We start from the raw sequence: 21,835 nt of genomic DNA, 5'->3' as shown, positions 1-21,835 counted from the left end.
TAGATCAGATATACACTCATTTCTAATGTGATTGGATATACACTCATATCTAATATGGTCTAGCTACTTTATAAGGTGCAGGAGTGGAGCCCATGTGGTCTTCTGTTGCTGTAGCCCATCCACTTCAAGTTTCATCGTATTGTGCATTCAGGGATGATCTTCTGCTCATCACTATTGTGATGACTTCCTGTCAGTTTGAACCAATCTGGCCTTTCTCTTCAGACTTCTCTCATTCACAGAACTGCCACTCTCTGGACTTTTTTTTTTGCTTATCACACCATTCTCTGTAAACTTTAGAGTTTGTTTTGTGTGAAAATCCCAGAAGATCAGCAGTTTCTGAGATACTCAAACCACCCCATCTAGCACCAGCAATCATTCCATGGTAGAAGTCACTGGAATCACATTTCTTCCACATTCTGATGTTAGGTCTGAACTGAACTTGACCATGTCTGTATGGTTTTATCCACTGAATTGCATTAACGAACAGCTGTATCTAATAAAGTGGTCACTGAGTGTAAATCTTGATAGTGATACAATGCTTGTCAATCTTAGTTTGAGGATTTACAGTGCAGTTACATTTCTAATAGAGCATCTTTGCTACATTATTAATTCTGTAATATTTACACAGATGAATTAGAAAAGTGTGGTCTTTTCATATTCATTTGAAGCAAACATGCTTTTCTTGAATATGAGCAATAACATATGAATAATATGTAACTGCAGAATATGTATATGCCATTAATTTGAATGCTTTAGTTTGGAAATATTACAGTCACAGCTAAGCTTCTGTTACAAATTCAATTCAGTAAGGAATGAAAATTAGAAAATCTTAAGTATTGGCTATATAAGAAATATATTTGAAAAGCATATTTAACTTTTTGCACAAATTAGTGCTGTCCGGAACTAGCATTGCTTTGGTAAACTATTCCATTCAGAATGCAAAAGGCAAGGGTATTGATTGATGGGTATCTTAAGGAAAATGTATCTCCCCCATTAATTCAATGCAAAAAAGTTAGGAATAAACTCCAATAAATAGTAAACGTTAGTATTATTTCTATTTTCTCATAATTGAACAGTGAGAAAAACACTATTGAAATAGTTATCCTCTTAAAAAGAGGAAACTGGTTCAGTTTTAAATTTCTGGGCAAGTTGTACCCTAGGTTATTTGTGATTTAATTACTTTTTAATCTCAACCAAGGCCTGGAAGCACCACAAGGATAGGTCTGTGAAATTTAGAACAAGTCTCAAGATTTACTAATATAATGATCTACGGGTACTCTAGAATAAACATTCATCACAGGAGAGATTTGGAATTGAATCATCCAAGAGAGGACTTTAGTTCTGCTAATTAGCACCTTTGGACGATCAGTCTTGCACTCATGAGATCCTGCCTGTCAGCTGCCTTTCCAATTTCACCCACATTTCCTTCAAGAGTATCCATTTCTCCCCTTTACTACTTTCATGTCATCAGTTATTTTTAGATTTAGATTAGATTAGATTATGAGGACACGCAGTCCTCTTTTATTGTCATTTAGTAATGCATGCATTAAGAAATGATAAAATGTCCCTCCAGAATGATATCACAGAAACACAAGACAAACCAACTCTGAAAAACTGACAAAAACCACATAATTATAACATATAGTTACAACAGTGCTAAGCAATACCGTAATTTGATAAAGAACAGACCACGAGCATGGTAAAAAAAAAGTCTCAAAGTCTCTCAAAAGTCCCATCACCTCATGCAGACGGTAGAAGGAAGAAAAACTCTCCCTGCCATGAACATCCAGCGCCGCAAACGTGCCGATGCAGCACCCTGGAAGCACCTGACCACAGCCGACTCTTGAGTCCGTCCGAAAACTTCGACCCTCTGACCAGCCCTCCAGCACCGAGCACCATCTCTGCCGAGCGCTTCGACCCTGGCCCCGGCAACAGGCAATAGGCAAAGCCGAGGATTTGAGGCCTTCCCCTCCGGAGACTCTCGATCGCACAGTAGCAGCAGCAGCGAAGCGGGCATTTCAGAAGTTTCTCCAGATGTTCCTCCATGATTCTCACGTCTGTCTTCATCAAATCAGGATTATGCATGGTACCTACTTACAAATACGATATCATTTCGGAGCCACCACGCACACTGCGTCGCATCTCCATCTTCTCCTCCCCTCCCTTCTTTAATTATCTTTTTCCTTCCTGATTTCAAGTCTCTAAAAATTGCGGCAAGAAAGAAAATGGTTCTTGGAAGTTTATTTGTTAATTTAAGTCTGTTAACTTGTTTGACCTTGTTTTGTACTGTGCTGTAAAGAAACTATCTTTCATGACATTTATAACCAAAGTATGTATGCCTATGACAGAACTTCACTTTTATAAACTTGAAACTGTTTAAGCAGAAAAACGATCTTTAAAATTAGTTAAAAATTTTCTTCTGAAAAAGACTTGTGCATCTTTTTCAGAAAAATGCATCAAGTAATCTTGCATTGGCTAAAAATGTAGTTAAGGTAAAGAAGGAATTGTTTCAATTGATTGAAATGATACCAACCAAATAGAAATTGAGCAAATATTTATCTTCCAGCTACACTAACATTTCTAAAAATGTACTGAATATTAATATTTTCACTGTGAATAAACAGTCTAGAGTAAAACCATTATTTTTCTTCCTTATGGCTGTGACAAGAAAAGCACAACTGTTGCTAATCACAAGATTGCCTCTGGGTTAAAAATCAAGCAGGCCATAATTAGAAAGTGCCAACATTTTAAATATGAAACTTACCCAAATTACATTAAAATCCCTGCTTAGTTCAAAGCCTTCATGCAGTTAAAAAAAAATGTAAAGACATTTCTCAGGATATGGGGAGGATGGGAAATTCATTTCACTTTCACTCCAAAAACTTTGTGTGATGGGTCTGAATTGAAAATGTGAGTATCCTTGTTCCTGAGGCGACCTAAGGAAGAAATGCTTTCATTTTTCTAGAGATAACATGTAACATTAAAGTCTAGACTCTTGATATAGATTCTGTTTTTCCAATAACTTCAATCACATTTCTACAGATGTGTTCTTTAAGTGAAATATTACCCTACATTGCCATTCAACAATGATTTAATTATCATTCAGAATTTGATTTGGACATCAATTGTAATGACACAATTGGTGCATATCCGAAAAACAAGATGAAAGATAAATTGTTATGAAATACAATATATGTGCAGTTGGCATTTCATGGAGCTTGGTACTAACTAGAGACAGTAAGTAATTTTGAGTTATTCTGATAGCCTTGCATTGTTGGTGGCAAAGCAGGGTATTTGCTCAGTCCGTTAAAATTCCAGATCGCACTTGTTGTGCATTTTATTTCATGCATTTAAATTAGTTTCGGTTAGTTTAATTTTAATTGGCCTTGATTTAAAATGTAAGGCTGCAAATAAACTTTACATCATTAAATCCTGATGCTTTTGGAATAAATTGAAAGAATCAAGCTATGAAGGACCTTCAGTATAAAGATATTTGAAATGATTGGAAATTATTGTCCATGCTTTCCTTTCAGGAGCTAGCAGAATCCATAGCTTAAACAGAAGTGCTTCTGGTCAAGGTGGCGCCAGCAAACAACAATTCCATGGGTGAATCTCCCAGATGGTCAATTATTTCAGTATTTCATGGCTATCTGAAAAAGATGAGTCTCAGAGTTGTATCCTCCATTCATACTTTGATAATAAAATGAACCTTTGAAGTAGATTGAACTATGATCATAAGCCCATGCTGACCATGCACCTCGTGCTTCACTGCAGCCCTTCTATGTAATTTGAACACATCCTCCTCTCGGATTATGGTTCTGGCCCATCCTCTGCCCATTAACTTCATATCAGGTTTAATTCAGCTGAGTTAGAATCCAAGAGTTGGAAGTGCTCATCCACTGAAAATCTGTTACTGAATTGCAAAATATTAAGTTGAAGTTTGGCTTTTAATTTGCATGAAATTGCTCATTGCATGCAATACCTGGTTTGTAAGGTATCCTTTCTCTTTTGTAGTGTGGACAGTAGCAACATTCAGGCCATGCACCGGAGACATACTACCCTTCGTGAGAAAGGAAGGAGACAGGCCATCCGAGGCCCAGCCTATATGTTCAACGAGAGGGGTAAAAGCCTGACCCCTGAAGAAGAACGCTTCCTGGATGCAGCAGAATATGGGAATATACCAGTAGTACGTAAAATGCTGGAGGAGTCAAAGACTTTGAACTTCAACTGTGTTGACTACATGGGGCAAAACGCTTTGCAACTTGCAGTGGGAAACGAACATTTAGAAGTAACGGAGCTTCTATTAAAAAAAGAAAATCTTGCACGGATTGGTGATGCTTTACTCTTGGCAATAAGCAAAGGTTATGTGAGGATAGTAGAAGCAATTTTAAATCATCCGGCTTTTGCACAGGGACATCGACTGGCCATCAGCCCTCTCGAACAGGAACTACGTGATGATGATTTCTATGCTTATGATGAAGATGGTACCCGTTTCTCCCAAGATATCACTCCTGTTATTCTTGCTTCTCATTGCCAAGAATATGAGATTGTGCATATACTTCTACTGAAGGGTGCACGAATTGAGAAACCCCATGACTATTTTTGCAAATGTAGCGAATGTGCTGAGAAACAAAAACGAGATTCTTTTAGCCATTCCAGATCAAGGATGAATGCATACAAAGGATTAGCAAGTGCTGCCCATTTGTCTCTGTCAAGTGAAGACCCAGTCCTTACGGCTCTGGAACTAAGTAATGAACTGGCACGGTTGGCCAATATAGAAACAGAGTTTAAGGTAAACAGCTTTTATTCTTTAAATATCATTTTGCTACCTGATATGAAGATTGAAAATGTAAATTGAAATGTGCACATTAGTGGAAAATGTTCTTTCTTTGCATATTGGCTAATCTGGCATGTGAACAAGACTAAAGATTAAATTCTTAATATGGATTCATAGCACATTAGACAGGTAACTGTGTGGAGGCACAACTACTGTCAGAAAATGTTGGCATTCAAGCTCTAATGAAATGCAGTCCATGATGAAATGTAAAAGTAATTGTTAGCTTAGTAAAGCCAAAGAATGATAAATCTTGTCAGTGCTCAGTAACTGTATTTAATGTAGATATTAGGTGGCATGGTAATGTAGCACTTAATGTAGAGCTATTATAGCACCAGCAACCTGGGTTCGAATCTGCCATTGTCTATAAGGAGTTTGTACATTCTCCCCCTGACCGTATGGGTTTCCTCCCACATTCTAAAGACATAGGGGTTGGTAGGATAATTTGTCACATGGGTGTAATTGGGCAGTGCAGGCTTATTAGGCCGCAAGGGCCTATAGCGCTCAATAAATACATATTAAAGCTACTTCAATTGTTGTTTGAAAATAGCATGAGGTTTAAAATCACACAGCCTTGCTGGCTTAATGCTTGCACTTGCTGTTCAAGAAGGGAAGCAATTTGAGATATGGCCCAGTCACAATCGGGTTTTGCTATGTTCTATAAGGTTTCAAAATGCACCGCATAGTTTCAAAAGCTTTTGCATTATCGTTACCCCATACCAATGTCTTTAATTTTTTTTGGACTTGCATCACAAATACCCTCCATTGCCATCAATTTACCCCAATCATGATCTACATTTACAAATTTAATAACACACCTGGACCTGGTTGTGGCAGAGCTTGAAATCTGTAAAGACCGCTTTCCCAAAGTGCAGCAAATTTAAGGTCTTTAGGAATTCTTTCTGATGGCACAACGGCCTCACTTGCAAACCTAGAAATTCTTTTAACACGCACAAAATTCTATGGAAAAAAAGTACGTTTGCTGCCTGATATGCTGAATTCCCCCAGCTTTTAGTGTGTGTTGCTCGGATTTCCAGCATCTGCAGATTTTCCTCTTGTTTGTGATCCTAGAAATTCTCTAGTGCAATTGAAAGCATGAAAATAATCCTTTCACTCATTAGTCTCTACCACTGTAGATTTTGGCAGTAGCATTTGGACACTTCCTTTACACTCTGAAAAACCTACTACTGACAGGATCAGCTCAGCAGGAGAAATATAGAGGGTCAATTGAGATTAGAAATTGAGTTGTTCGGACTGGGGCGAGTGGAGGAGCAGGATCTGAAGATTAGGAACATGGACTGAAGCATTTGAGATGTGATCAACCCTGGAGAGTGGGTGGGATAAAGAGAAGGTGCTTCGGGATTGGAAATTGACATAGAGGGTGACAAAATGAGTTTCTTGAGGTCGGGATGCATTTAGTGCACAACGGTGAATATGGATGTAAGTGATTGTTGGACGGTCATTGCGGAATGTGGTGGTGAGCACCAAGGGTCTGATCAAAGAAGTCCTTTGATTAAATGAAGCATTATGTACAGTTGTAGTTGCCACAATTCAGGAAGGATGTGGTAATAACAGTGAGAAGACATTCACCCTGTTTTGCTTGGCCTGGGGAGATTAGATAGGTGGGGTTTGTTCACTCTGGAGCGCAGGAGGTTGAAGGACATCTATATGGTGGTTTATAAGACTGAGGGGCATAAATAGGGTAGATAGACTCCACTATACTGAGAAAATAATTTAAAACTAAGGGGCATCAATTTAGGAGGGCGGGGAGCAATTTTAAATGAGACCTGAGCAGCAATTTTTGATCACACAGAAGCAGTTATGTGTAATGAACTAATAGAAGCAGAAGCAATTACAATATTCATAAATTATTTGTACACTTATAGGAAAGGAGTTGAGGAGTACAGACAGGCAAATGGGATAATGGGATTAGCATTAATAGGCATAACAATTCATTCATGACTGACAGTTTCTGTTTCTATGAACCCACCTGGGTCTGATTTGTCATACTGAGATGTGAATTGCTGAGGACAATAGCAGCAATTCTATTTAGTGGAAATTGGGAAAACATGGGCTGGGCGTTCATCAACAATGAGAATCAGCTCTTGCCCTGGATGTCATCTAATTTCCCCAGATGATATCCTTCTGGAACCTTTTGTGTCATCCTAGTGACTCTACAGTAACGCTAATTTTTATGAATTTTTTCACACATTTATGTTGTACATGTACCATTCACGTAATTTAGATCTTTTTATTCAGCTGTGCATATTGCATACTCAGAAATACAATCCAGATGACGACAGTGGTACATGGTCACATAAGCTTTCCTAAATTCTCAACGTTTTGCTGCTTACAAAGATGTTGGTGTAGTTTTGACTTTGCCTCTGAAGCTATTTCACTGCAATCATGAGAAGTTTAGTCTTGATTCTGGAAGAGCTGAGCACACTAGGATCAGTGGATAAAAACAGAAGATGAAGACCGCAGCTTTGGAGGTCACGGTACAGCAGGTGTTTGGCTCAGAAATTTCTTTTGCCAAAGGGTGGTGAATTTGTGGAATTTGTTGCCACACACAGCTGTGGAGGTCAGGTCATTTGGTGTGTTTGAGGCAGAGATTGATAGGTTCATGATTGGACGTGGCATCAAAGGTTATGGGGAGAAGGCCTGGAACTGGGGTTGAGGAGGAGAAAAAAAGGATCAGCCATGATTGAATGGCAGAGCAGACTCGATGGGTCAGATGACCTAATTCTGCTCCTATGTCTTATGGTCTATGTTCAGGGAATATTCTGTGTGCCTACACTGATAAATATCATCATATACCTTCATTTTAGTACATAAAGAAGCCACCAGGGTCTATCATGCAGAAAGCTGTTGTAAAGCCCCATCTTGTCACCTCTTCCACTTTGTAATTTTTCATAGAATCAGAGATGTCACCAAAATGCTTTACTTCAGAAAGTATATTTACATCCATTGCAACAGCTTGGGAGAGCTCAAAGTTTATGGTAGTAGTGAATGAGATGCTGTAAACAACACCTTTGCATGTACCCCATCATCATCTTTCGGAATAGTTTCTGCCTTCTCGGCATCCAGTTTTTTTTTACGAACATAGTACTGGCTTATCCAGGTTTGTGTCTGGTTTCCTAATAACTTTCATTCACTCCTCCTGCAATAAAATGCATAGCATCATGGAAATTTACTGCATAGAATGAGGTCACTCAGCCCATGTTCCCACAACCATAACTGAACTTTAGGCCTATTCCCTGCTGTTGGACAACAGCCCTGCACATTATGGCTCTTAATGAGTATCTGGATGGCATTTGAAAGGTGGTGAGCCCTGCTTTCTCCTTCTACACTCCACTGGTCATTCAGTGGATTATTTTCCCATCTTCCCTTTGATCTCTTCACCAAATATTACCCACCTGTTTATCTAGACCACGCAACGCTTGATATACATTGATTAAATCTGTCTTTCCCTTCTCCAAAGGAGATGACACAGTAAAGAAAGACCATCCTCAAAAATGAAACACTCCACGCTGGCAGCATTTTTATAAACCTTTACTGTCAAGTACTAATGCATTCATTAATGTAGTTTGAGGATCAGGAATGTACCCAGTGCTTTTCTTGCGGCTTATTTGATTTATTTTTTATATTTATTGTGATGGCTGATAAAGGTCAGTGTCTCATTCGTCTCGTCTCCTAAGTGGGCCTTCCTTCAGTAACGAAGTATCACCGTGCATCATTGCCCATGTGAGAGAGAGATATTGCTGCCAGAAATTCTAAAGAGATTGTTGATGTGCTTGACCGTCGGCTATCCGGATTGCTTGGGTGAATTTTACAATATGATTCAGACAGAGTAGCAAGGTGAAACATGAGTGCGACACATTGTAAGGCTTTCGGATAAAGAGGAATTGCCCATTGCAATTACTCTTGTAAAGTGCAAGAGAGAAAGTAGTGCAGGAGCAGTGTCAATCGTGAGTGGCATCAGCTCTTGTATGGCAGCAATACCAATAGTGCGTTCAGTAAACCTCCCCTCCTACCCAATATACATGGGTAACCTCAAATCTTTACCATCCTATTTTAGACTTGCAGTAAATGTATTCTGCATTAAAGGAGGCAGACCAGTTCCAAGGTTTCAAAGGAAAAAAAATTAGAAGGGACACTATTTCGAAGGGATTGGTGACAAGGTGACAAGTCCCCGCACGATTTTTGTTGTTTTTTTTCCCTTCCGCAATAAAAGTCTATGTGTAATGCTGGTGGTATAACACTGTGTAACGTGGGTGATTGAAAAGAAGTTCCCACACGCTACTAGAAAACAGTTGCAGGAAGCGTGGTGAGTGAAGAATCTGAGGGGAGAGAACAAGAATGGGATGGTTAAATAAAACAAGTACATGGGGGGGGAGAGAGACGGCTAAGATTAGTTAACTTCTGAAAGGAGATTGTGTTTGAAATGTTTGGAAGTATGGGCCATATGATAAAACAACAGAGCAATGGAGTTCATACACTAAAAGATTTGACTGTTTTGCACTGGCAAATCAAATTGCAGTTGACATTGATGTTCCAACTTTTCTGACTGTGATTGGAGCAAAAACATTTAATTAATTCTGTAGTATAAATACAACCTGCTAAGCCTTATAAGGACAAAGTTCAACTCCTAAAAGACCACTATTCACCCTGAGACCCTTCATCAGGACTGGAAAGGAAGGGGGAAGATGCCAGAATAAGAGGGTGGGAGGAGGGGAAGGATAACAAGCTACAAAGTGATAGGGGAAGTCAGGTGGGTGAGGTGGGGGAATGAAGAAAAGGATCTGGGAGGTGATAAGTGGGAAAAGGCGAAGGACTAGAGAAGAAAGAATGTGATAGAAGAGGAGAGTGGAAGGACCATGGGAGAAAGGGAAGGAGGAGGGACACCAGCGGTTGGTGATAGGCAGATGAGGAGACATTGGAATGGGAATGGGGGTAGGAAGTTAAATGGTTACTGACTTATTACTTAGTTTATTACTTTAGCTGTCTAAGACGCCTGTAGTATGTTTGTATAATGATTGGTCCTTTCCTTTGCAGTGGCCTTACTGCAATAAGTGTGTAGAATACCATAGCGATTACCATAGCGTGTTTCTAAGGCATTAAATTTCTGTTCTGTTCGGGTAAAATTTATGAGGCATAGTGTATGAGGGCTTGTGTTTCTGCTCCCTCATGATAGCAGATGGCTATAGCGGTGTTTGGGTAATCATGAATTCACAGAGCAAGAGATTTGGTGTGGCCTCTTGTCCAGAGGTCTGATGCATGCTGAACTGCATTCGTTAATTTCTCTAGTGCCTCAGTCAGCTGAAGTTAAAACAAAAGGCTTTGCATTTTTTGGTTTGCATCTGTCATATAATGGTTCAATTTAATATCAGAGAATGTATACAGCATAGAACCTGAAACTCTTACTCTTTCCAGACATCCACAAAACAGAAAAAAACCCAAAGAATGAATGACAGGAAAATGTTAGGACTCCAAAGCCCGCCTCACACACAAACAGCAGCAAAAACCCCTCCCCCACTTGCTCCACAAAAACATCAAACCCCCCCCCCACCCACCATGCAAGCAATAGCAAAGCCCCCAGAGACCATGATGTAGAATCCATCAGAAACTACTGTCCATCCCTACATTTTGACATCTCAGACAGGCTCTCTCTCTCAATAGCAAGGGAGAGTGAGATATCACTCCTGAAACAGCAAGGGGGGAGACCAACAGCTCGCCATTTCAATGTTAAAATTTGCTACATCACTTGTCAGAGTTCCCCGAGGGAGAGGGAGATTGCTCGAGTGCAGGGGCCTTATTTTGATGGCGGCGTTTCAATCTCCCATGATGCTTCAGTTGGCAACATCGGTGAGAAATCGAGTTGCACCCTGAAGGCACACATTTCCCAGGCCGCACCTGGAGATATCGAAATGCCAAGCCACTTGGGGAGTCTGAGAGTGAGAACCCACCACCCGTTTAAAAAAAAAACCACCTTAGCTTGAGTTGCAGCTGTAGGTCACAGATTTCGACAGGATCCCAGCCACCTTGGAAAGAGAAAAGAGCCATGAGAAGAGAAGAATAAACTGTTTCACGGACGAAATGGAAGAAGTCACCCTGGTCTGCAAAAATCCCCAGTGCCATCTTTAGCTCCTCCCACTCCTTTTCCAGAGAAAAATTCAAGCTATGTCTGTGATTGGTAATTGTCATACAAAAGTAAATTTCTTAGGTATGACAGAGTTGAGATTTTTTAATGTTAATTACATAGCCTCTGTCAGTCACTTTCAAGAAGTGGGTGTGACCAGAAGTCATTGGACAGATCTGTGCAAGATTTATACATCTTTGAGTTAATTCTTGCAGTATATGTTGTAATGTCTATCACTGTATCAAAATGGCAGGTTTAAACTTTGCCAAAAATATGAGCTTTGGCATATGGAAAGTTGAGCCTAGGTATATCTGTATTCTATTCATCAGACGAAGCATTTTGAGTAGAATTGTTAAAATTCTGTGCTGTTTTTATTACCTTAACATTATCCTTCTCCTTCTTTACATTTTGTTTTCCCTGAGCACAAGGAGCGGAAGTGGACATTAGCAATGAGCCCTGTCCTTTTATATAGGTGAATGATGAGGCAGACATTGTGGCGTGTGGCCAGTTTCATACTCTCCTCCATAATATCGATGGGGCTCTGAATATTCCCTCTGTCCGGGGAGGTGTACCTTGGTCTAAGACAGAGGGTGGAGCTACAGGTCATGGCCTATACCTAGTGTCTAGCCATCTAGGCGGTGGGTGAAAAGCTTTTCCTAATATCTCTTCAGGTGGTCTCCAGGGAACTTGCTTGGTTTGTTGATTACGTTTTTGGAGAGACATAATCTCATTAGGGATAGTCAGTATGGCTTTGTCAAGTGCAGGTCATGATTGAATTCTTTGAGAATGTAGCAAAACACATTGATGAAGTTAGAGCAGTAGATGTTGTGTATATGGATTTTGGTAAAGCATTTGATAAGGTTCCCCATGAGAGGTTCATTCAGAAAGTAATGATGCATGGGATCTAAGGAGACCTTGCTTTGTGGATCCAGAATTGGCTTGACCACAGAAGGCAAAATGTGGTGGATGGTTTGTACTCTGCTTGGAGGACGGTGACCAGTGATGTTCTGCAGAGATCTGTCTGGGACCCCTCCTCGTTGTGATTTTTTTTTTATAAATTACCTTCATGAGGAAGTAGAAGGGTGGGTTAGTAAGTTTGCTGATGAAACAAAAGTTGGGGGTGTTGTGGATAGTCTGGAGGAATGTCAGAGATTACAGCAGGACATCCATGGAATGCAGAAGGGTTGAGAAGTGGCAGATGGAGTTCAAACCAGATAAGTGTGAAATGGTTCATTTCAGTAGGTCAAACTTGAAGATGGTAAGACTCTTGGCAGTGTGGAAGATCAGCGAGATCTTGGGGGTCCATGTCTATAGGACACTTAAAGCTGCTGCTGTGTTGTTAAGAAGGCGTATGGTGTATTGGCCTTCATCAACCATGGGATTAAGTTCAAAAGCCATGAGGTAATGTTACAGCTATATAAGACCTTAGTTAGACTCCTTGGAGTACTGTGTTCAGTTCTGGTCACCTCTTTACAGGAAGGATGTGGATGCTATAGAGAGAGTGCAGAGGAGATTTACAAGGATGTTACCTGGATTAGAGAGCATGCCTTATGAGTGAACTTGACCTTTTCTCCTTGGAGTGACAGAGGATGAGAGGTGACCTGATAGTGGTGTGTAAGATGATGAGAGGCATTGATTGTGTGGATAGCCAGAGGCTTTTTCCCAGGGCTGAAATGGCTAACACGAGGGGGCATGGTTTTAAGGTGCTTGGAAGTAGGTACAGAGGGGATGTCAGAGGTAAATTTTTCACACAGAGAGTGATGGGTGCATGGAAAACACTGCCAGCGATGGTGGTGAAGGCGGATACAATAGGGTCTTTTAAGGGACTCTTTGATAGGTACATGGATCTTAGAGGAATGGAGGGCTATGTTGTAGGGAAATTCTAGGCAGCTTCTAGAGTAGGTTACATGGTCAGTACAACATTGTGGGCCAAAGGGCCTGTAATGTGCTGTACATTTTCTATGTTTTCCTTGCTGAGGGGCTGGTGTAGGACAATGCTGTGAATGCGATGAGGTTAGTTTGATGACTTTGTTACTGATCCTACATTCCCTTTAGAGGGAAAAGAGCTCATTGCCTTTGTGTGGGAATGAGCAGTAATTCAGAAACCACCATGCTGGGTGCAGGATCTCTTCAATGACCTGGAATTGTTCAGGTATCGGGTGGTGATTAAGGACTATTGCACACATGGTGCTGAGGTTTTCACAAGGATAAAGGGGTGACATTATGGAATGAACTAGGTTCAGTTCTGTCCTTGGCGTTTGTTCTTTACTTCATACTTTATTGTCGCCAAACAATTAATACTAGAGCGTACAATCACCACAGCGATATTTGATTCTGCTCTTTGTGCACCCTGGAGTACAAATCGATAGTAAATATTAAAAATTTAAATTATAATTCAGAAATAGAAAATAGAAAAGGGAAAGTAAGGTAGTGCAAAAAACCGAGAGGCAGGTCTGGATATTTGGAGGGTACGGCCCAGATCCGGGTCAGGATCTGTTCAGCGGTCTTATCACAGTTGGAAAGAAACTGTTCCCAAATCTGGCGGTACGAGTCTTCAAGCTCCTGAGCCTTCTCCTGGAGGGAAGCGGGACGAAAAGTGTGTTGGCTGGGTGGGTCGTGTCCTTGATTATCCTGGCAGCACTGCTCTGACAGCGTGCGGTGTAAAGTGAGTCCAAGGACAGAAGATTGGTTTGTGTGATATGCTGGGCTGTGTTCACGATCTTCTGCAGCTTCTTACGGTCTTGGTCAGGACAACTTCCATACCAGGTTGTGATGCACCCCAGAAGAATGCTGTCTACGGTGCATCTACAAAAATTAGTGAGGGTTTTAGGGGACAGGCCAAATTTCCTTAGCTTCCTCGAGAAGTAAAGACGCTGGTGGGCCTTCTTGGCAGTGGACTCTGCTTGGTTGGACCAAGTCAGGTCATTTGTGATATTGACCATGAGGAACTTAAAGCTTTTGACCTGTTCCACTTGCGCACCACCGATGTAAATGGGGTCGTGCGGTCCGCTACTCCTTCTGAAGTCAACAACCAATTCCTTCGTCTTGCTGACATTGAGGGATATGTTATTGTCTTCGCACCATGCCACCAGGTTCTTAATTTCCTCTCTGTACTCAAACTCATCATTACCCGAGATACGGCCTACAATTGTGGTGTCATCAGCAAACTTAGAAATTGAGTTCGATGGAAACTTGGCTACACAATCATGGGTGTACAGTGAGTACAGCAGGGGGCTGAGCACACAGCCTTGTGGGGCACCGGTGGTCAGAGTGATTGTAGAGGAGAACTTGTCCCCTATTTTTACAGCCTCTGATCTTATAAGCTGTTATTAAACCCTAGTGTTTAACTATTTTACTCAATACAGTATTGAGTCCTCCGTGTACATCTCCACGCATATATCTGATAGAGATTTCCACACTCCTGTGGAGGTGGTACCAAGACCATGGGAAGTAACATTAATAAGAATTGCTAATTACGTAGGGGAGTATGACTGACCCAGACGGCATGTAACCTCTTAGCATTCTGAAGTAGCCACTTCAGAATTCCTTCAGCATCAGGTGGAGTATGGCGCACACTGGCAGCAAACTTTCAGTAGTCAAAGATCCAAAAACTTGATGGGAGGTTTGTACAGAGAATGCTGCAGCAGTTCCCTGCATTCTTCTTTTGCTGGTTATAGACAATCTTTTTAGTAATTCTAGCACATGTTCTCAAGTATCTTTTCTCCAGGCTTCATTCGTATCCGTAGAGTTTACTGGTGAGGCTGTTACCTCTTGTGTGCTTTGAAGAAGTACACAGTATTCACATGCATCGGAATGAGAAACTGGTGACCCATATCTTATCACATAAGCATTTGGTTCCCCACCCAGGTGTTTGGTTCCTATCTAAAATGGGGCCAAATTGTTGTCTCCTTCTTCTTAAGCCTGTTGTTCCTACTGGGCCATAGGCTGCCGACAGAACCTCGCCAGTGTCCTCTGTCCTGTGCCAGTGTTTCAAGCTGTAGCTCATCTAAGATCCTTCTACTCCCAGGGATGAGGTTTATGGAGCTTCTGTTGGTGTTTCTATAATGCTGGGTTTTTACAGAATGGGATTGCTATATCAAGCCCAACCGTCCTCCATTCACAGCGGGGCTTGGGACCATCCATGGTGAAGTTAATTTGTTGTCTAGCCATGAATTATTGCTGCATTATTAGGTTTGGTACAAACTGTAATTGTCTGAGTCCAGCAGGATTTGGTCTGTCTAATCTACACCCTACTCTGTTCTACTCCTTCATCTTTCCAGTCACTGACTTAAATAAAATATTCATCTTATTCAATTTAAGGAGCAGTCAGGGTTATTCCATATTTCTGCTACACTATTACCACATTCATTATATCAACCAGCATTTTCCTATGCAACTGCTGGAAACCAGAGTGTTGACCATTGTATAGTCTAGGTGGAGTGTTGTAGCTCTTGTCAAGAAATGAAATGGACTACTGCTAAATAATAATTCCTTCTAAAATTATACGTCTGCTATAACGTGACCACATCAAGCACCAACTGTGATGGTACTGGGTTTGCTGACCACAAAGTTCTAAACACAAATTCACTTCGGCCATCACTGACACCTCCTTCCCCTCTCTCAGTCTCTGTCTCCATCTCAGGAGACAAACTCTCAACTGACATTTTGTATAAGCCTACCGATTCCCAGGGTTATCTTGACTATACTCCTTCCCACCCTGTCTCCTCTAAGCAAGCTAGTCCCTTTTCTCAGTTCCTTCACCTCAGCCACAATGTTCCCAGGATGCAGCTTTCCATTTGATGACATCAGAGGTGTCCTCCTTCAAAGAATGGGGTTTCCCTCCCTTCACTATTGATGCTGCTCTCGCCCGCATCTCCACCATTTCCCAAACATCGGCACTTACCCCATCTTCCCACCACCTTTACAGAGATAGCGTTCCTCTTGACCTTGCCTACCACCCCATAAGCCTCCACATCCAACACAACACCTTCTGCACTTCCTCCATCTCCAAAGAGATCCTATCACTAAACATAAATTTACCTGCACCTCTCCCCCACTTTCCACAGGAATCACTTCCTCCACAATTTCCTTGTCCATTTGTCCCTCCCCACTAATCTCCCAACCAGCACTAATCCCTGCAAGCACTTTAAATGCTACACCTGCCCATATACTTCCTCCCTCAACTCCTTCAGGGCCCCAGAGAGTCTTTCCAGGTGAGGCAACACTTCACCTGTGAATCTGTTGGGCTCGTCTATTGTGTCCAGTGCTTCTGATGCAGCCTCCTCTACAATGGTGAGACCTGTCATAAATTGGAGGACCACGTCACTGAGCACCTCTACTCCAACTGCCACAAGTGGAACATCCCAGTGGCCAACCATCTTAATCCCCATACCCATTCCATTTTCTGACATGTCGGTCCATGGCCTCATCTTGGCACAAGAGGAGGCCACCCTCAGGGTGGAGGAGCAACACATTATAGTCTGTCTGGGTAGCCTCCACCCTGATGGCATGAATATCTCCTTCCAATTTAAAAAAAAAGTTACCCTTCCACTCCCCTCTTCTTCTAGTCCCCATTCAGACCTTCCACCTCTTCTCACTTAACTATCCTTTTCCCCTGGGTCTGCTCCTCCTATCCTTTCTCCTATGGTCCACTCTCCCCTCCTATCAGATTCCTTCTTCTCCATCCTTTGATCTTTCCCACCCACCTGACTTCACCTATCACCTTCCAGCTAGTCTCCATACCCTCTCCCCACCTTTTTATTCTGGCATCTTTCCTCCTTACCTCTCAGTCCTGAAGAAGCTCTTTGGCCTGAAACATCGACTGTTTATTCATTTCCATAGATGCTGCCTGACCTGCTGAGTTCCTCCAGTATTTTGTGTATGTTGCCTTTGATTTTAAAGATGCAAAAAAAAAACCCAAACAAGAGAAATTCTGCAGATATTGAAAACCCAAGACCACCCTCCTGCTGAAGGTTCTCGGCCAGAAACATCAACTGTACTTTTTCCCAAAGATGTTCCCTGGCCTGCTGAGTTCCTCCAGCATTTTGTGTGTGTTGCATACAAAAAAGCCCAATCAGTTTGATTTTGGTGGTAGAGAAAATGGTAGAAATGATAATTAAAAAGTTAGTCACTTTTACAAATGAGGAATGATTAGGGGAAAGCCAAGACAGATTTGTTTAAGACAAAGTATTATAGAGTTATGTAGAGCAGAAGATGGTGCTGCAGCCCATCGTGCTCATGCTGATGTTGTTGCATATCTTATGACTGTGCCCTACGACACTCAAGTGGCTGGTAGATCTCACTCCTGTGCACCCTTTCGTCTCCATCTGTTATGCTTGTATCATCAGCAAGTTTATAGATGGCATTTGAGCTATGCCTAGCCACACAGTCATGGGTATAGACAGTAGAGAAGTGGGCTAAGCACACTCTCCTGAGGTGTGCCAGTATTGATCGTCAGCAAGGAGGAGATGTTTTTATCAATTCTCACAGTTTATGGTCTTCCGGTTAGGAAGTCCAGTTGCAGAAGGAGGTACAGAGGCCCAGGATTGTGCACCAGGAGGAGTTGATCATGAGGCATGCACCTCCAATTCTGCTTTTGAGATACTTGACAGCCCTATCCTGATGGTGTATAATGAACCCGTCAATCTGAATCACTGCAAGCAGTACAGAAGGAGTTAACCAGGATTCCATGAAACAAAAGGCACAAGCGGTCCTAATGTCCCTCTGATGTAGCACCCTAGCTCCGATATCTTCAATTTTCTTCACCAGAGACTACGTTTGTGAGCAGGATAGTTGACATTGGGTGTTAAAATCCTCGTTTTTTTTCAACTCACTACTAGCCCAGAGCAGCAGCATCGTTTCCGCAAAGCCCTCCTTGTGAGGATAGTCTGGCCACAGTTGGTGTGATTTTCATCGGTTTTAAGCAGCGGCAGATTGTTCAATCACATTAAAACATTTTTATTAACTGTAAAGACCTTGGATGCAGCTGTTGTAGGCTGAAACAGGATTATTTAATCTTGTCCATCAAGATGCACCTCTTCAAGTTCATCCTTGAAGGTGCCCCAGAAGCCCTGGATTTCTTCCTGTTGTGGGGCAATGAGTATCCTGACAGGATGTGGGGAGGGAGCTGGTGAGACTTGTGGCCGTAGAACAATCTCAGGTTCTGGGCTTCCTCCGTGGTGATTGTAGGAGTTGACTATGGGATTGCAAGAAATGGTTCTGACAGCTCTGGGCACCTTTCTTCTTGAACAATTAACTCTGCTCTCCTCAAATGATCAATGCATCGTCTCCAGATAATGCTGGACGCAATCTCCACTGTGTAGGAGAGTGGTCCTGTTCAGTCCTTAATCTTCCTGAGTACTATACCCATTTCCGATCATCTCTGTAGTCTAAAAAAGTCATTAAGAAGATAAAGCTGCACCAAAGCAATGTAGCCAATAATATTAAACAAGATTCCAAAAGTTTCTTCAGATACATAAAGTATAAAAGAGAGGTGAGAGTGGAGATCGGACCACTGGAAAATGATTCTGGAGAGGTAGTAATGGGGGACAACAAAATGACACCAGCAGAATGGTGGAAGTTCCAGCTGTCAGGAGGCATACAGTGTGTGAACAGATACAAAATGCTGGAGGAACTCAGCAGGCTAGGCAGCATCTATGGAAAAGAGTACAGTCGACGTTTCAGGTTGAGACGCTCCAGTCCCGCTGAAAGGCCTCAGCCCAAAACATCAACTGTACTCATTTCCACAGATGCTACCTGGCCTGCTGAGTTCCTCCAGCACTTTGTGTGTATTGCTTGAGTTTTCAGCATCTGCAGATTTTCTCTTATTTATGAAGTGTGTGAAGTTACCATAACTAGAGAGAAGGTTCTGGGGAAACTGAAAGATCTGAAGGTAGGTAAGTCACCTTGACCAGATGGTGTACACCCCAGAGTTTTGAAAGAGGTGGCTGAAGAGATTGTGGAGGAATTGGTAATGATCTTTCAAGAATCACTCAATTCTGGAATGGTTCCAGAAGAGTGGAAAATTGCAAATGTCACTCCACTCTTCAAGAAGGGAGAGAGGCAGAAGAAAAGAAACTATAGGCCAGTTAGTCTGACTCAATGGTTGGGAAGATGTTGGTGTCAATTATTAAGGATGAGGTTTCAGAATACTTGGAAGCATAGGATAAAATAAGCCATAGTCTGTCTTGAGATTTTGGAGGTGTTTCTCGTCATCCTCATTGATGCCATCCATGAGTGTCTGGACAGGCTTGCATCACCTAGTCTGTAGCTTTCTGCCAAAGTGCAGGTGCAGATGCTACTCCAAAAGTAAGCCTATTGTAGCGATAAAGTCCTTTGTTTATCATGAGAAACACTTTGGGCTCTTCTTCCATCTCCATCCATAGGTAGGCCTCAGCTAGGTTCACTTTGCTGATGTGTTTTCCTTCCAAAAGATTTGCCGAAATAATCTCTATCCTAGGCAGAAGATATTGATCTACTTTCAGTACTGGGTTGAAGGTGACCTTAAATCACCACAGGTCCTGACAGACCCATCTTTCTTGATTGCTGGGACCACTGGCATTGCCCTTGGGCTCCACTCAAACTTGGGAAGAATTGCTACGGCCTCCATGCGATCTAGCTCACAGGCTACTTTATCACAGATGTTATAAAGAACTGGACGGCTTTGTAAAACTTGGGTGTGGCATTTTCATTTAACACTATTTCACACTTGATATGTTTGAGTTTTCCAGTGCCATCCTTGAACACTGCTGTGGCATCATCCAGTGCCTTCCTTAATTTGCTTTCGGTTGACAAATGTAGGGATGGAGCATGCAAATGTTAGATGGATCTCTAATTAAGTTGTAGTTGTCTCAGCAAGTCACAACCCCACAATCCTGGCCCTCCTGTATTTACCACATACAAGCTCAATTTGGTTTGTAGTTGGTACTGTTCACTGTTACAAATGTCATTCCTGCTGGAATTTTACTTTCAACAGTATGAGTTCTTAGTTGGATATCTGCAGGCTTCTGTTCAGTATATTTGAAATGCAGTTCAAACTCATTTTGTGAAATGACTGAAACAGCTGAGCCAGTATCCAATTTCATTCTAATTAATTTGCCATTTACTTCTGGCGTAATACATATTGTTTGTCTCTTGTTAGTTTTCACATAGTAAGTCTCAAGGCTACTCAGTCCTGTGCCACTCTCATTACTATCAGACTTTTCATCAATAGAATACAGATTAGTGCTTTTTTTGTAATTGCAACTTTACTTTTTATCTTTATCTCTTCTCTGTGCAGTCCATTTCTTTTTGTCTGCCTGACACACTCTTTGTATGTGAACTACTTCATTGCATTTTCTGAAAGTTTTGCCTATAAATCTGCATTGTTCTGGTGTATGTGAGCCCCTGTCACATTCGTTCCCATTCCTCACTACAACTCAATTGCATCTTTAGCTGCAGCTTCCATTGATACAGTGATTTCAACTGTGCTTTTAAATGTGAGTTGTGCTCTAGGTAGGGGCTATTTTTGAATACTCCTTGTAAGATTCCATAAACTGAACAATCTCCCAGCACATTATTGAGCCCATCATTGAACTGGCAATGCTCAGGCAATCTCTTTAATTCAGCCATGTAAACTGAACTGGACTCCCTTTCCTTTTGATTCCAATTATAAAAGCTAAAGCATTCTGTAATCAACAATGGTTTTGCTTCTAAATGTTCTTGCGTTACATTCACAATATCAGCAAAGTTCACTTTGGCTGGTCAAACATCTAAGCAAATTGTATGCTATTCCAACATTTGCACTGGGCAAAATTAGCACTCGTTTATTATCTGCTATTCTGTTTGCTTTAAAATACTGCTCAATTTGTTCAGTGTACATGTGCTAGTTATCTGTGTGTGATCAAATGAGTCTATCTTTCCAATGTAGCCAGCTATTTCTGTTTTTTAAATTATTTATCATTATTATTATCACCCAGTGCTCACTTTACGAACCAGTGAATTTTGTGAATTTTCTGCCTTTTTTAAATTTAACTGTGCTTCTCCACTAGTGGAGGGAAAAAAAGTGCTATTTTGTTTAACTCGCATGTCTCTCTCCCCTTGCAAAGGAAAAAGTATTCTTCACTTCAACGGGGAAGTAGTCATCTCCAGTTCATTTTAAAACTTACTCATTGCCACTATCGTGTTTTGTAACTCCAGAAACTAATAAAAAGAAAAATGCGGGAGCTATAAGGCAGATCTACTTGGGTTTTACTTTCCCTTTCTTTAGTGAGGTGCGAATATATGATGTGGAGGTGTAATGATGTTTGCCATTCATGTACTTTTACATATAACCTGTAATGAATCATGTAAACAACAAAATGCTTAATCAAACAATATAGTTACAATATCACTCAAATATTATTGAAATATTAAGTACACTGCGCTGTTGACTAGGGTGAATAGAGCATAGTTTCAAAACTGAAAATTGCATAAAACTTGGAGGTGGAGGGGACTATGAGGAGAATAGAAAGACAACAAGGAGATATGTACAAATTGATGAAATGAGTGAATTGAGGCTACATTAAAATTAAGGCAGAAATGACAATTCTTTGAATTTTGATGGGAAGAATGAAGAGAGACAACTTAAACCAGAGGATATAATTCTAGAAACTGTAAAAGATGGGGATTGTTGGTAATTATGCATAAATTTCAAAAGTTGGAGAAGTATTTTTTCATTCATCATTCTGGACTTGTAAATAGAGCCATTGAGTTCATTAGCAAAGAGCAAGGATGACCTGCATAAACAATTATCTGGCCAAATCTAAAGTTTTGTGTTCACCTCTGGGCACAGTCCTTTTGGAAAGCCTTTTATAATGGTGCGGATGGAAACTACACTGCTCCCA

At 41.3% G+C, this 21,835-nt stretch overlaps 1 protein-coding gene across 4 annotated transcripts in view; it reads left to right on the top strand.

Annotated features, from left to right (window-relative positions):
• The first annotated feature begins 4,039 nt into the window (after nt 1-4,039).
• The window catches only part of LOC134349277 (short transient receptor potential channel 7), a 138,075-nt gene continuing 120,279 nt past the window's right edge, over nt 4,040-21,835 (top strand). For all 4 annotated transcript variants that reach the window (XM_063053343.1, XM_063053342.1, XM_063053344.1 and 1 more), the window contains exon 1: nt 4,040-4,792. In XM_063053343.1, coding sequence (XP_062909413.1) covers nt 4,040-4,792 — 753 coding nt within the window. The remainder of the gene's footprint in view (nt 4,793-21,835) is intronic.

Source organism: Mobula hypostoma, chromosome 7 (genome assembly GCF_963921235.1).
Source record: "Mobula hypostoma chromosome 7, sMobHyp1.1, whole genome shotgun sequence".
NCBI lineage: Eukaryota > Metazoa > Chordata > Chondrichthyes > Myliobatiformes > Myliobatidae > Mobula > Mobula hypostoma.
Note: the sequence above shows the minus strand (reverse complement) of the source record. Positions and strands in the feature narration are given on the sequence as shown.